Here is a 13924-nt window from a genome sequence, read left to right as displayed (position 1 = left end):
CATCCCCAGCTTTTTCTGATCTTATGCACATCCTATCAGTATCCTGTGGGATATGCCAGATGCAGATGAAGAGTAACACTAGTCAGGTACCAAAGAAACAACACAGGAACACTTGATCTATTTTTTAGTTGCAGCAGTTACGATCATGTATGGATGGCAGCATGACAAACAATAAAGATTACAGGTGCTGAGTTCAGCATCATATTGCTATGTGTGTGTGTACACATGTGTATGTGTGTGTTACTTTTATCTGAGGTTTTGTTCCTATAGTTTCTGATACCCACAATCTACTATAGTCCCAAAAAACTAAATGGAAAATTCCAAAAGTAACATTTTGTGTGTTTAAAATTACATACTGTTTTGAGTAGAATGATGACCTCTCTGTCCTATCTGGAACTTGGACTATCGCTTTCTCTAGTATTCCTGCGATGTGTATCTACCCAACCATTACTTATTCTCTAGCTTTCTGGTTATCAAAACTGTGCAGCAGCATAGGGCTTTGTATCAGAGCTTTACATGGGTGCAAGAGCAGTGGTACTGGCAATTTGGTTCCTGCAAAGAAAACCATAAACTTCCTCCTTTAAATGAAAAGTTTAAGTTGAACATTCCCAACTTAGTAAGAAAAATCCCAATGCTGAAGTTGCTGAGGTCTAGAGAAAGAACCAGAGTGTCTGTGGATTTGTTCAGGGAGAAGCAGCTTGAGCTGGTATGTGAGTGCATCTCAAATGGTGAGTGAGAACAGGAGACGGCTGTCCACCGGGGACCCTGGAACCTCCCACCTTGGATAAGGGTGCCTGCTGCACGGACGACCATGTGTCAGTGTTGCTAACTGTGGGAGCCTTGCCCCTCAGGATCCTCACCTTATGCATTTCTTTCCAGATTCTCGAGTTCGAGGGTGGTTTCTGTTGGACTCTTATCTCCCAACCTTCATTCTTACCATTATATACCTGCTCTCAATATGGCTGGGTAACAAATACATGAAGAACAGGCCTGCTCTTTCTCTCAGGGGAATCCTCACCTTGTATAACCTCGGAATCACGCTTCTTTCCGCATATATGCTGGTGGAGGTGAGTGTGTGGCTGTGAGCATCTGATTGAGAACTGGTCAGCTGCAGCTTTCCGGACCTGTGTCCACCATGGCACCACTCTGTAAGAACCCGCGAAAGCTGTTCACGCATTGGTACTCTTCCTTTCCAAAGAGTCCAAAGCGCTTGTTTCTGACTTGAATGTAGGCCTGTTTCTGTAGTCCTTAGCCAAATTAAAGCTATAACCATGATTTAGTTTGAAAGGACTTTTGAAGACTGTGTTGCATACTTTTCTTTTCTTTTATACCTTATGATCCTGATTTAAATGCATTAAATGATTCACATGCAGTTTTATACAGAAATGTGGATGTTCCCTGGGAGAGCCCCACCCAGTCTAGACTACTGGCAAGCCTGAGCTGACATTTGTTGGCTCTAACTGCCTACCAGGTCTTCGACTCAACCCTTTCAACCTCAGGAAGAAGTAAAATGGTTGCTTTGCCTAAAACAACCGAGAGTTCTTGTCATAATACAAGGAGAAATCTAGAGTAGTATTCAACTCCCTCTGGCAAAAGTAAAAGACTAAAAGGGACAAAAACAATCATTTTAAGGGAAAATTAGGATAAAATCATCCATAAAGGTTATAAATGGCTAGTAACAACGTAAGCAGGACTTTTCCTGCTGTTTTTAAATTTAAAAAGACTGCAAATCTTTATCTAAAAATGCTACTTTCTTACTCTGACTTTAATTCATGTGTTAGCTAGTATGCATCATTTTAATAATGGCCATTTGTTGTTGCCAAGTGACCAAAACGAAGCATTGATGGGAAGGATTTGGGATGAGGAATGCATGTAAAGTTTCAGCATCACATCACAGGCGACCGCTAAGTTTTCCAACGCTAAAAGACAGTTCTAGGATCTTCACTAAAGTGTGCTTAGCATGCTTGGTGTGAGTTGGCCAGATAAAGCATGGGTTTAGTTTCTTTTTTCTTGAGACAGGCTTTCTTTATGTAGCTCTGACATCCTGGAACTCGCTATGTAGGCCAGTTTGGCCATGAACTCAGAGAGATCCATCTACCTCCCAAGTGCTGGGATTAAAGATGTGCATCACCACGCCCAGAAGACTTAGCTTCTTCACAAGACTGAAAGGAAAGAGACGTTTGTTGATCAGGAGCAAGGCTGGAAGCAGTTTCCCAGGAGACTGAGCACACAGCTTCACAGGCTGCAGCTGCAAGTAGCCGGGTTAGGTGATGAAGCTGGACTGAAGCCGGTGGATTCTAAGTGAGCTTTAGAGTTATTCAGTCCACAGCAGCTTCACGTTAATCTTACTGACAACCTTGTTTAATTCCTTCAGTACAAAGGTTAGATGGCTTTGGTATATAACCCAGTTAGAGGATTATGAATAGACCAGAAGGCAGCTTCCTAAGGCTTGCTGCTTAATTCTGCTACACAGTTACTATGGGGTTAGGTAGGTACCACGGAACTGGTGACAGCCTGAAAATATGCTTAACACAGGACATGCCCTGGGCAAACAGAATCTGCCCTGCTCACTAAGGGGCTACCCCACAATTGTACGGTTACTATAGGAAATACATGCTTAACCCATCAAGTACAGCTTTCATCCTGCAGATGTGTTAAATGATATTTATGGACAACATATCTTAGTCTAAAAATTGTACCAGCATCCCTCCCCCCAAAAATGAACTTATCCTTATATCCTTTAAGGCATCCTGGGTCTCCAGCCTGCCACAAGTGTGGAGCTTGGGACAGGAGCATAAAGCCCAGGAGGCTGCTGGGACCCAGTTCAAGACAGAGGAGTACACTGGGAAATCCCAGATGTTCTGCTTTCACTGGACCCGTTTGTCCTCAGAACCCTCAGTTATATTTACATTATCTAAAGCTGGTTTTGTTAGATAAGAGATACTCCAACTACATCAGAACTGTGAAAATGATCCCAAGCTTCCAAACATCAGTTACTTAGTCATCAGTATTGAAAGGCAGAAGAAAGTCTAGGCCTTTGCCTGGAAAACCTTATATTCTAGAATTTTACATTGTTGTAGGGAGAGAGCTGCTTTAGTAGAATTTTTAATGATGAATTTAATAGATTTGTTTTCTCATGTTGTAGAAAGACCAGAAAAGAATGAGTCAGGAGCTCTGAGTTGTAGTGACGATCACACCACTCCTTAGCTGCGCAGCTTGAGCAAATGAGTCATCATGGACTACTGATGCTCAGTGCCTCCTGGGAGTGGGACAGGGATGGCTAGATGATGGGCTTTTAAAAATTGGCAGCTCTTTATTAGAGAATAATGGAGAAGGTAGGTGTCAATCACACAATTTGATTATCAAGTAGCACAGATACAGTGAAGAACCTGCTTTAAGAACTTTCTGACCCCTATATAAAATTACAGCTATAAAATTACAATGCATGTTTTATAAATTTATTGAGACAATATTTTAGTGTAGTTTTCCTCACATTTGTTTATAATTCTAAGACAGCTCACTAATTCATACTAAAGTCATGGAAGCTCTGGTCTGAATGGTTAGAAGCGCAGTAAGTGGAGGGACAGGAGCCTGGCTTCTATGCAGCATCAGGAGCTAGCCCCTCGCTGACGCTTGAGGACAAATGGTCAGATTCTGGGCGCTTCTGCCCTCACTCTGAGCAGAAGCTGGTCAGACTGTTGAGCGCTGTCACACTCTTGTGTTGACTTCTCTCCCTTCCATGCTGTGGCAGCTCATCCTCTCCAGCTGGGAAGGAGGCTACAACCTGCAGTGTCAGAACCTGGACAGTGCAGGAGAAGGTGACATCCGGGTGAGTCCTGAGACGCGGTTCCTTTCCCTGGACAGTTAGAATCTGGGATTACATAGGAGAGCTTCTGGGTCTGATGGAAAGCCTTAGTGATAGACATGTCAAGAAGCATGCTGTTGGCTACTCATAGTCACTACTTAAGTATTTGGTGGTGGGGGCTCTTAAAAGAGCTGCAAGGTTTTTGCTTCTAAAGCTGAATCAGGAAGCCTCTCTTAAAGGAGGTGCATTTGCCTCTAGCAAACAAAGCCCACCTGAGAAAATGCTACTAAGAAGCCATGCTTAACTCTGTTATTTTGTGTCTAGAATTACTTCCCAAGTTCTCTCAGGTTTTATGTGGATATAGTTATCCGCGTTGGCACCACTCATTGACAGTTTTCTGTCCCGCCTGGTCCCACAGCCGTTCAGCTCTAAAGAAACACACAGAGGTCTACATTAATTATAAACTGGTTGGCCTATTAGCTTAGGCTTCTTATTAACTCTTATAACTTAAATTAGCCCATAATTCTTGTCTGTGTTAACCATGTGACTTGGTGCCTTTTATCAGTGAGGCACAAAGTAGTGAAAATTAAACCCAGTAGATGTAAATTAGAAATGTCATAATTAACCCTATGGAAGAGACCCTGTTTCATCTCTCTTACCTGTAGAAACGGCCCCTTTAGTTTGTGACAGCTGAGGACACCGAGCTTGACTTTACAGAGTTGCTATCTACCAGAAGGGATGAGGGTTCTCAGGGGCAAGACGAGTTCTAGATTAGGGATAGGGAATGTGATTACAATGACTCTGTGACCCTCAGCAAAGGAGCTATGCATGACTACTGGGGTCGTGCATGGTTACAGGAACCACCTTGAAAGACTCCCTCTCACTGGCTATCCAGGACATAGGAACTGCCTGCGATGAGCAGAGACGCACTGAGTGCAGGTTTTAAAAGGATGACAGGAGATCATATCTTACAAAGAAAAGGAGTCTCACTGCTCCCTTTCAAAGGTTGCTGCACCAAGTCACTGCAGAAAGAAATTAAGGAAAATAATTAAACATACACCATGTCTTTCTATGTGAATTTCCAAATACACAAGGATGGAAAATTCCCTACTGGAGAAAAATATGTAAGTCATGGTAGAATCAGGGTATCACTTTGCATCGCCCAGAGACATGATGCATCTCTTTGTAAAACTGTCACCTGAGCAAGAGAGCATCCACTTGTGGTGATTCACGCCACACACTAAAATGTGATCTGAGGCAGGAAGAGTGTTTGGCATAGATGGGAGGGAGATTCAGGGTTCACACAGGCTGAAGAGATCATTTTTAGGGTGCACAGAAGCCCTGCAGGGTGCTGGTGGAAAGGAGAAGAGCCTGTCCTTAGGTGGGGAATCATGGACATAACCTGTGGGTGTGGGGGAGTAACTTGATTGGACGCGTGTTCGGGAACGGTACCCCGTCTTTCAGCTGAGAGGGTAGATTGCATGGAATGGGAAGAAATTGGAGGGAGAGAGCAGAGAAGCACACTCTGCGGTCTGAAGGAAGCACAGGGAAGGCAGGATGCTGTGCGCGGGGCAGAGCGGGGGTACCAGGTAGGTACACTGTCAGCCTTTCCCCTTGGATTTGTTGTAGGTAGTGGGGGTACCCAGGCAGGGTACACTGTCAGCTTTCCCCTTGGATCTGTTGTAGGTAGCGGGGTACCCCAGTAGGTACACTGTCAACTTTCCCCTTGGATCTGTTGTAGGTAGCGGGGTACCAGGTAGGGTACACTGTCACTTTTCCCCTTGGATTTGTTGTAGGTGGCCAAGGTCTTGTGGTGGTACTACTTCTCCAAGCTAGTGGAGTTCCTGGACACGGTCTTCTTTGTTCTTCGAAAAAAGACCAATCAGATCACCTTTCTTCACGTCTATCACCACGCCTCGATGTTTAACATCTGGTGGTGTGTTCTGAACTGGATACCTTGTGGTCAAAGTAAGTCCTTTGCTAACTCTTGGTTCTGAGACGAATCCCACAAGAGCACCGGCACACCTCTTAGTCCACCCAGCATGTGCTGGTTAGGAGCCATGGGGACCCTCAGGTGGTGCCCTTGTCACTACAGAAAGCACATTTGCTGGTGGCTTTTGGGTTTCTGGATTTTTATGTTGGAAAAAATCTGAGCAAGACCTTAAATTTTAAAAAAAATATATTTTTAATTGTACCAATTATCAGATGGGCAGAAAGGCACAGGCCTTGGCCAGAGCCACCTGACTTCATAGAAGGCAACCCTTGCCATAGAAGCAGCTGCCACAGCCACCACGTCACGTGATACACATCCATCATTTCAGCTCTTAGGGAGTCTCGACTTCACATTCTGAAAACTAGGCGCTCTCTGCATCAAAGCAAATAGCTTTCACCTTTTTTAGAAATGACAACTACAGAAAGAGATTTTAAACTGGATGTGATGTACACACCTGTAGTCTTGGCACTTAACAGATGGGGATAGGAGGAGCTACAGCATGACAGGATCCTGTCTTAGGGCACATGTCCATGTCTGCCTGTGTACACCATACACGATACATGTAATACAGTAAACTAGTGTGCTCATTCATACCACATACTTTGCATAGAGCCGCAGCTTTGTGAGGTTCTGTGGACCCTGGCTTTGTTGGAACACTGTGGTGTCTTGTTTTGACCCTGTTTTACTATGACTATAAGCACTTGATGACCTCTGCTTACACTGACTCCACAGCCCTTAGTGAGTGGGTAGGATGCTCCCGTGACTGAACTAAAGAGAACAGTGCTTTTATTTAAACCATCGTGTTCCCATGAATTTGAAAATATTCTATGAAAATTAGGACAAAACAGGAAAAAAGGATTTTAGAGTCGAGTGTGTAGCTCACCGGTGGAGCACTTCTTAGTATGTCTGAGGACGCCCCATCACTAGTGCCCAACCAGACCGAGCCGCGTGATGACTTGGAGAAAGCGTCAGATGGGCGTGGTGGCACACACCTGCATTTTCTTAGGAGTTGGGCTTTTGTTTTGATGACAGAAACTGCCAAGGATGTGTGGGATGCAGATGTCCCCTGACATACCAAAGAGTCGAATTGGTAAACCCACTGTGGATTGTAAGCACCTTAAATTAAAACAGCATGTGACGTGCTTAGCCCGCTGAGCACCCCATCACAGCCGCAGTACAGGTGTATGTGAAGCAGCCTTGTCTCCTGGGTGCCCTATGGAATGAGCTGCAGTCATTCCCATCACCCACCATCCAGAGAGAGCGCTAGACCACTGCTTCTAGAGGTCAGCAGTCGAGGCGCAAGTGCGGCTCCCACCAGATGTCTATCATTTTGATCCTGTCATGAAGTTGGAAGATCTTTAAGTTACACGATATCCCTGGCTGTCAAGTGAAACTCCAGTGCGAGGAATGAAAATGCACAGAAGACAGATGGCCATTGCACCCAGATGACAGGCTCCCTGTGGGCATGGAGGAAGATTAGTGAGTGTCAGAGGAGTAGGTTTTTGAAGATTTTTTTTCAGTTTTAATAGTTTCAGTAGGCATTTAAAATTCAATTGCACAATTCAGAGATGGTCCTGTGAATATTTGTAGGCCATATCTCCAAGATGATGACAAAAATGATAAGTACAGAGCTACTCAGAAATGAGAACCCAGATGGGCAAGTAAATGTCACGAATCTTGCACTGCTGAGTACTTCAAAGTGTTTGTTTCCATAGAAACCCAAGCGTCCTAGCGCATACTGGCCAGTATTTGCTGAAAACATACTGTATGCATCACATTGTTCCTTTTGCTTTCCAGTTATCTAGGTTACTAATGTAGGGTGAGAAATGGAGGCTAAAGAATTTAAATTGACTAAGAAGTAGTAGGTAGTACTCTTTAGCAGGACATTCTCTCTGTTCCACCACAGCTTCCAGTGGGTTCAAACGAGAAAATAGCTTACACAGCATATTCAAGACAACATAAACTACTAGGCAAAGACGGTGCTGCTCCTCCGGCCACAGGAAGCTCTGTCACCAGCATGGCTTAATCGAGGTTTAGGAGAAAAAGTCAGTTCTCCTTTAGCGGGATTCTGCAGCCAGACTCAAGTTCACCTTTCTCTGCCTCCCTGATTAGGTGGGAAGAATACCCACTGTAGTGACAGTAAGCCCTTTGCAATACGGAGTAGCTGGTTTGATTGGCTGAACATCTCTCGTGGTTTACACCTCTGTCGAGGAGGTTGTGCTGAATCCTGGAATGATGGTAGTGGCTGGGGATCCCTCCATGTGATGCTATTACGTGATTGTCTATACCATTAGCACTTTTCATTCAGGACAGAGACCATCACATAATGCGGGAGGATGAGCACCTCACTTTCTGGGAGAAGTAATTCATATACTCCCTGTCCTAGGCTTCTTTGGACCAACCCTGAACAGCTTTATTCACATTCTCATGTACTCCTACTACGGCCTCTCTGTGTTCCCATCCATGCACAAGTACCTCTGGTGGAAGAAATACCTCACACAGGCTCAACTGGTATGTTGTTCTTTCTTTGCTTCTCCATGTGGCTCTGACAGAGAAGGAATAGGCAGTTCAGGCTCTGTGACTAGTCTGCCTTTTATCTTAACATGGCCTTGAAGAATCATGCTTTGCCATTATAGTATCTGCGTGTTTGCAGTTAGCTTCTAAACGGAAATTTTCTGGTTTGAAATATACATAAACAGTTTTTGAAGTTAATGTACATATTAGATCATTTTTATTAAAATCTAACTGCTAGTTTTCAATGAGAAAATAGACAAATTTCTATATTTACATAACTTCAAATAAAGTCTCTGAGCAGGGTAGTGGACTATTGAGGCATTTTTTTTTGATTCGCTTCTGCAGAATATAGCAAGGGACAGTATGCTGTAGAGCCGTAGGGCCCACCTCCCACAGGCTGTCCTCACCTGCAGCACTCTGCCTTCCAGGTGCAGTTTGTGCTCACCATCACGCACACACTCAGTGCTGTGGTGAAACCCTGCGGCTTCCCCTTTGGCTGTCTCATCTTCCAGTCTTCCTATATGATGACACTGGTTATCCTGTTCCTAAACTTCTATGTTCAGGTATGTAAGATGCAGACGTTCAGGGGTAAGTGACAGACTGCCCCGGTGCACTCACTGTGACTTTAAGATAACGGTATGCAGAGGCGGAAGTAAAGGGCACATTCCTAACCCTTCTCCACATCCTCCAAGAACAGCCAGCTCACAGTCCAGGTGATCTTTGCTGAGAACTTGCGCTGAAAGACTGAGTTACATTATATCTACATGTGTATTTGCCCCATGACCACCCAAATCTGACGTCAGAAAGCTGAACCGGTGTAGCAACACAGACCCAGGGAGCTTGAGTGGAGAAAAACTTAGGAACAGTAGTGGTTAGTGTTTAATAATGTATTTAGTAAGCTTCCATTAGCTGCTCTGATGTATGGAGACAGGGTTCATTTGAGGAAATTCCTTTCTGGCAAAATCAGCATGAACAGGGCATGCTGGCTCGCTTTTTGTCAAGCAAATGATATTCTCCTTTCAGTTAAGAATTTCAATGAGAAAGTCCTTCACAGTGACTTTAAGAGCTCACACAGGCTGTGGCAGCAAAGTCTCAGGTGGTTGTGCATTTTAAATGACAGGGCCAGGGAAGTGGAAAGGCTGCTTCAAACAAAAAAGAAAAACCATCATGTATATTCAAACCATACTTTTGAAATTCTATTCAACTATATTTTCTTCCCCAGACAATTGCTCTCATTTTTAAGTTTTTGTTCACAGTGGTTTGATGTGAAGGCTCACTGTGGGAACGGGGCCTGTGACTGCTTTGCAGAGTGTGTGTTTCTGAACTGGACTGCTGGCCTCTGCTCCTTGTAACAGATCAGTCTCCTTCGAGGATGTCTAAAGAAAGGCACATCGGTGGAACCAAACTGATCCACACATGCACACCAGAGCTCAAAAGGAATGGCATGGGCTCACGGTAGCCCAGCAGTGCTAGGCAAGGGCTACGAAAACTCTCTCTCTACACTGGTTCAGACTGAATCTTAGCTCTGACTTTACACTGTTCTGGTCTTGACCCTTGTTAATGCCATAACTGCTTTTTAAAAAGTGAAAATCCAGTTATGCTAGCACTGAAGGGGTAGAGACAGGAAAATCAAGAGTTTAAGGTGATTGTGATCTAGATAGCAAGTTGGAGACCAGCCTGGGTTGAGTGAGATCTTGTCTCAGTAGATAGGTAGGGATGGATGATAGATAGATAGATAGATAGATAGATAGATAGATAGATAGATAGATAGATGATAGATAGATAGATAGATAGATGGGCTGAGTGAGATCTTGTCTAGATAGATAGATAGAGAGAGAGAGAGAGAGGAAGGAAAGAAAGAAAGAAAAAAGAAAGAAAAGAAAAGAAAAGTGACAGAATGACAGATCAGGTTTTTCATCAGAATGAAAGAGAGGGACACACAGGGCTGGAGTTCTGTGACAGATGACATAATTAATATACATTAGAACCTGCTTTATATCTTCAGTACAAAAGAGGACATTTAAAAACCCTGCCAGAATCAGGTGATGTTGTAATTAAAATCTCAAAATAGAAATGCAAAATAACAGCTCCTTTTATCTTGAATTTTAAAGGAATTATATTTTCCAAGTGAATAATATAAGCTGCTTTGAATGCTAAGCAAATTATGGTGTAACACAGATAAAGTGAAATGACCTATACTGACATTCATGTATTTGCCTTTTTTGTTTTTTTTTGGCCTGAGCTTTATAGCAAGAGGCTTAAAAACAAACAAATTGTTATTAGAAGGCCCAGTGCCGAGGAAAACTGTGTAGTGCTTTAACTGCATGCAATGTCAGAGGATTGGAGACATTCCATTACTAAAACATCTCTGCTTTTTCTCCTGTCTACACTCTGACAGACATACCGAAAAAAGCCAGTGAAGAAAGGGATGCACGAGCAACCTTCAGGGAAAGAGGTGAAGAATGGTTTGTCCAAAGCCCTCTTCGCTGCGGCTAATGGTGTAACAGACAAGAAGGTGCAATAAATGAAGCGATGGGAGACGCATAGACAGTGCAGCAGCCCCCCAGATAGATGAGCTTGTTTTAGAGCAAAGACTGAATTGAAAGTTGTATGTTTTAGCATAAAATAATTCCTTTTGAGTTTGTAAATCATTTGTACCAAGAATGTATTATAATATATTGCTATTAGGTTACTCTATTAACTGAAGCGATGCCGACCTCTACAAACCTCAGAACAGGTGCAGCGCCCCCTCTCCTGAGCTGTTTGTAATGCCTTATTCACGCAGAAAACCAGGAGACACGGGCTTTGTTTTCACGGCAAGTCTTCAGAGTTAATTTTCTTTAGATTAAATGTGTAAAATAAAATGTTAATTATATTCTAAATGCCAGGGTCTGCTCTAGTCCATGTCAAGCAATAACTGTCAATGCATAAATTAATAATCAATCCACTTGCTCCTTAAGGCATCAACCCTAGGAAGTGTTTAAATGGGATCCTCAGCAAAAGACAGAATCTAGCATCATCTCTCCCTCTCTCTAGTCAGGGAGTCTGCTACAGTTTTTAACAACTCTGAATCTAGATTTAGTGATGTTATACTGAGATTCATTCATCATCAACAGTTTGAAGATTACTCATTCTGTGAACAACTTAAGCTGGGTGTGGTGGTATCTACCTGTGATCCCAAGTGTTTGAGTATTGTTTGAGTATTGAGATAGCCTGGACACAAGAAGACCCTGTCTTAACCATAAAAAAAAAATCTTTTGCCAAATGGTCATAACTCAGGGGCTTTCGGCAGGAGCAGTCTCTGTTTCAATTGGCTTCCTCACTTATACATTCCTGTCTACCTCCCTTGCTAGTCTAGATTCATAGAGCTACATCTCCATATCAAAAGTTGCCATGCCTTTTCTAAACAAAGGCTGGAGTCCAAGTGCATTTCTCCTTGGCACAGAAATGCAACTGGAATACTTATAAATGATAGTCAACAGGGCCCCAGGGACAAAACAGACCTCACATTTGTCAGCTGTTGCTTCTGAGCCTACTCATGATTATTATCCCAAGTGGTTGCTATAATCTTCATAAGTTTAAGTTCCAGAAAACAGAAAAGGATGCAGTCATTTGGAAAGATCCTGTGGGCTGGGAGTAAGGCACAGTGAGAATGTGTATGCCCCAATCAGCACATGTTTTCTATGCTCAGAACCGTGGTCTCTGCTGAGAAGCCAGTACAGAGGCAGACCAAGGCCCAGGTCATTTCCTTCCCTACAGCTGATGGACCGACCACCACTGTTAAACTGTACCAAGCATGAAACAGTACATTTTCTACAGCTTACACAAAACATGACTTAGTAACGTGGACTCTATGTTCTCTCCGTTTTAGCAAATGTGTACTTGGACTTGGGTCATGGCTCTGGCATCTAGCACATGGAAGGCTTTTCTTAAGTGCCAACGATAGTGCCTGCCCATCCCTGTCTTCCCTTCCTGGGCAAGCTCCCACTTTAACTTTTCCTATTTAAAAACTGTGCTGACTTTTTAAACTCACAAGTACATGCCCTTCTCGGTGTATTTTGGTGAGCACCACAGTCTTTGTGTCCTGTGCATTCACCATTGCCATCCTGATGCTCAGATTCTTCCTGTCAATGTATTTTCTACAGGATTTTCATTTTCTCAAACTCTCAGGTGCCTAACCACCAAATCCAGTGACTTAGACTCAAACAAGCATATTATTCTTTCCTAAGACTTCATTTAACCAGCTCTGAGTATGGTAGTGTTCTTCTGTGACAAGACACAAGTTAATCAAAGGAGCAACCTCCTTGGTGAAACTGGAGTTTATATTTAGTTCTCAAACATGGTTCCAAATCTGTTACTGAAATGAATTCTGGGTGAAAATGAGGCAGAAGAGGCGTCATGGTCCTTGCACCCATGTTGCTCTTACTTGCCAGTCAGGCACTGAAGTCCCACTGTGCATCACACCTGCGGCTGAGATGTTTGCACGACTTCACATCTGTGTAGCACAGAGGACACCGTCTGTAGCAGTTCAGTAACGGCAGCTCAGAGAACCAGCCAGCTTTAATCCTTCCAGAGCAAAGCTCAGTACAACACTAAGCCTTAAACCACTCAAGGGCCAGCGAGACATGCAGAGCTAAGAAACCTAAGCTGCAAAATGGGATCTGGTAAATATTTTAACCCATTTATTTTTAGTGTGAATTTTCTAAAATAGAAGTATAAAAATGTCTATCTCTGTAATCTGATAAAATGGTTTCCCAAGTAAATTCCCTTTTATTCATGAGAACAAAAGTACTTGGGTACTACAAAACCTTAATTTCCCCAGCTTTTAAAATAAAATGGAATGTTTACTGAATGTAATTAAGCATAGAAAATGTCAACCCATCAGAATTATATTTATACATAGTGGTGGATAAGTTCCTGTCTTCCCACATCAGAGAATTTTTTTTTACCAAAATGGGCAGAATAGCATTTTATATGTTAGAGACCATTCTTCTCTAGTCCTTGCCAACATTCCTGTGTCACTTAAGAACATCAGTAGAGGTCACTTCTTTGAAAATTGAAGGTTTTACTTTTTGTTTTCCTTTGAAAGTACTGCATCTAAAGAACACAGTATCATGACTGGGGAGAAAGGGAGGCAGAAGCCATTTTTCTTTTAGATAAAAAGAATTCTGTGTGATTGTTGTATAATAAATTGATTTTTATGCTAAAACGTTACAATTTTTCTTATTTGGCTCAAAGAAGCTAAAAATGTGAGCCTATGTGGTATTCCAAGTTGTCTATTATTTGGAGACTATTTTTACCAATAAAGTGATATTTTAGTGATGAATCTTAGATTTTTAATTCATTTCAACAAGCAGTGGGATGTTATGTGACATTACTAATGCAGTATTTATATACCAAGTTAAACTAAGAAGTTCGTCACTCATATGGAAAATTGAATACCAATTAGATAAGCAGAGTCTACTAGAAACTACTTACTATACAGTGTAACAGTATACTCTGCTGTACTATAAATACTCTACCATAAGCCATACTACACCATACACTGGGAGTACAAATGACACTGATTACCAATACCCCGGGGACCTTTACAGTGTCTCCCCAGGTGGAGG

At 42.7% G+C, this 13924-nt stretch overlaps 1 protein-coding gene across 2 annotated transcripts in view; it reads left to right on the top strand.

The window, feature by feature from the left end:
* Elovl2 (ELOVL fatty acid elongase 2) overlaps positions 1-13638 on the top strand; it is a 37760-nt gene extending 24122 nt beyond the window's left edge. For both annotated transcript variants that reach the window (XM_085699415.2, XM_048420736.3), the window contains exons 3-8: positions 880-1067; positions 3752-3829; positions 5602-5773; positions 8185-8309; positions 8741-8875; positions 10711-13638. In XM_085699415.2, the coding sequence (XP_085555541.1) occupies positions 880-1067; positions 3752-3829; positions 5602-5773; positions 8185-8309; positions 8741-8875; positions 10711-10836 (824 nt within the window). In that variant the 3' untranslated portion in view covers positions 10837-13638. The remainder of the gene's footprint in view (positions 1-879; positions 1068-3751; positions 3830-5601; positions 5774-8184; positions 8310-8740; positions 8876-10710) is intronic.
* Positions 13639-13924: the final 286 nt, after the last annotated feature.

The sequence above is a fragment of the Myodes glareolus genome, chromosome 14 (genome assembly GCF_982192425.1).
Source record: "Myodes glareolus chromosome 14, mMyoGla1.1, whole genome shotgun sequence".
In the NCBI taxonomy this organism is placed as follows: Eukaryota; Metazoa; Chordata; class Mammalia; order Rodentia; family Cricetidae; genus Myodes; species Myodes glareolus.
This window is presented reverse-complemented; position numbering and strand designations above follow the sequence as displayed.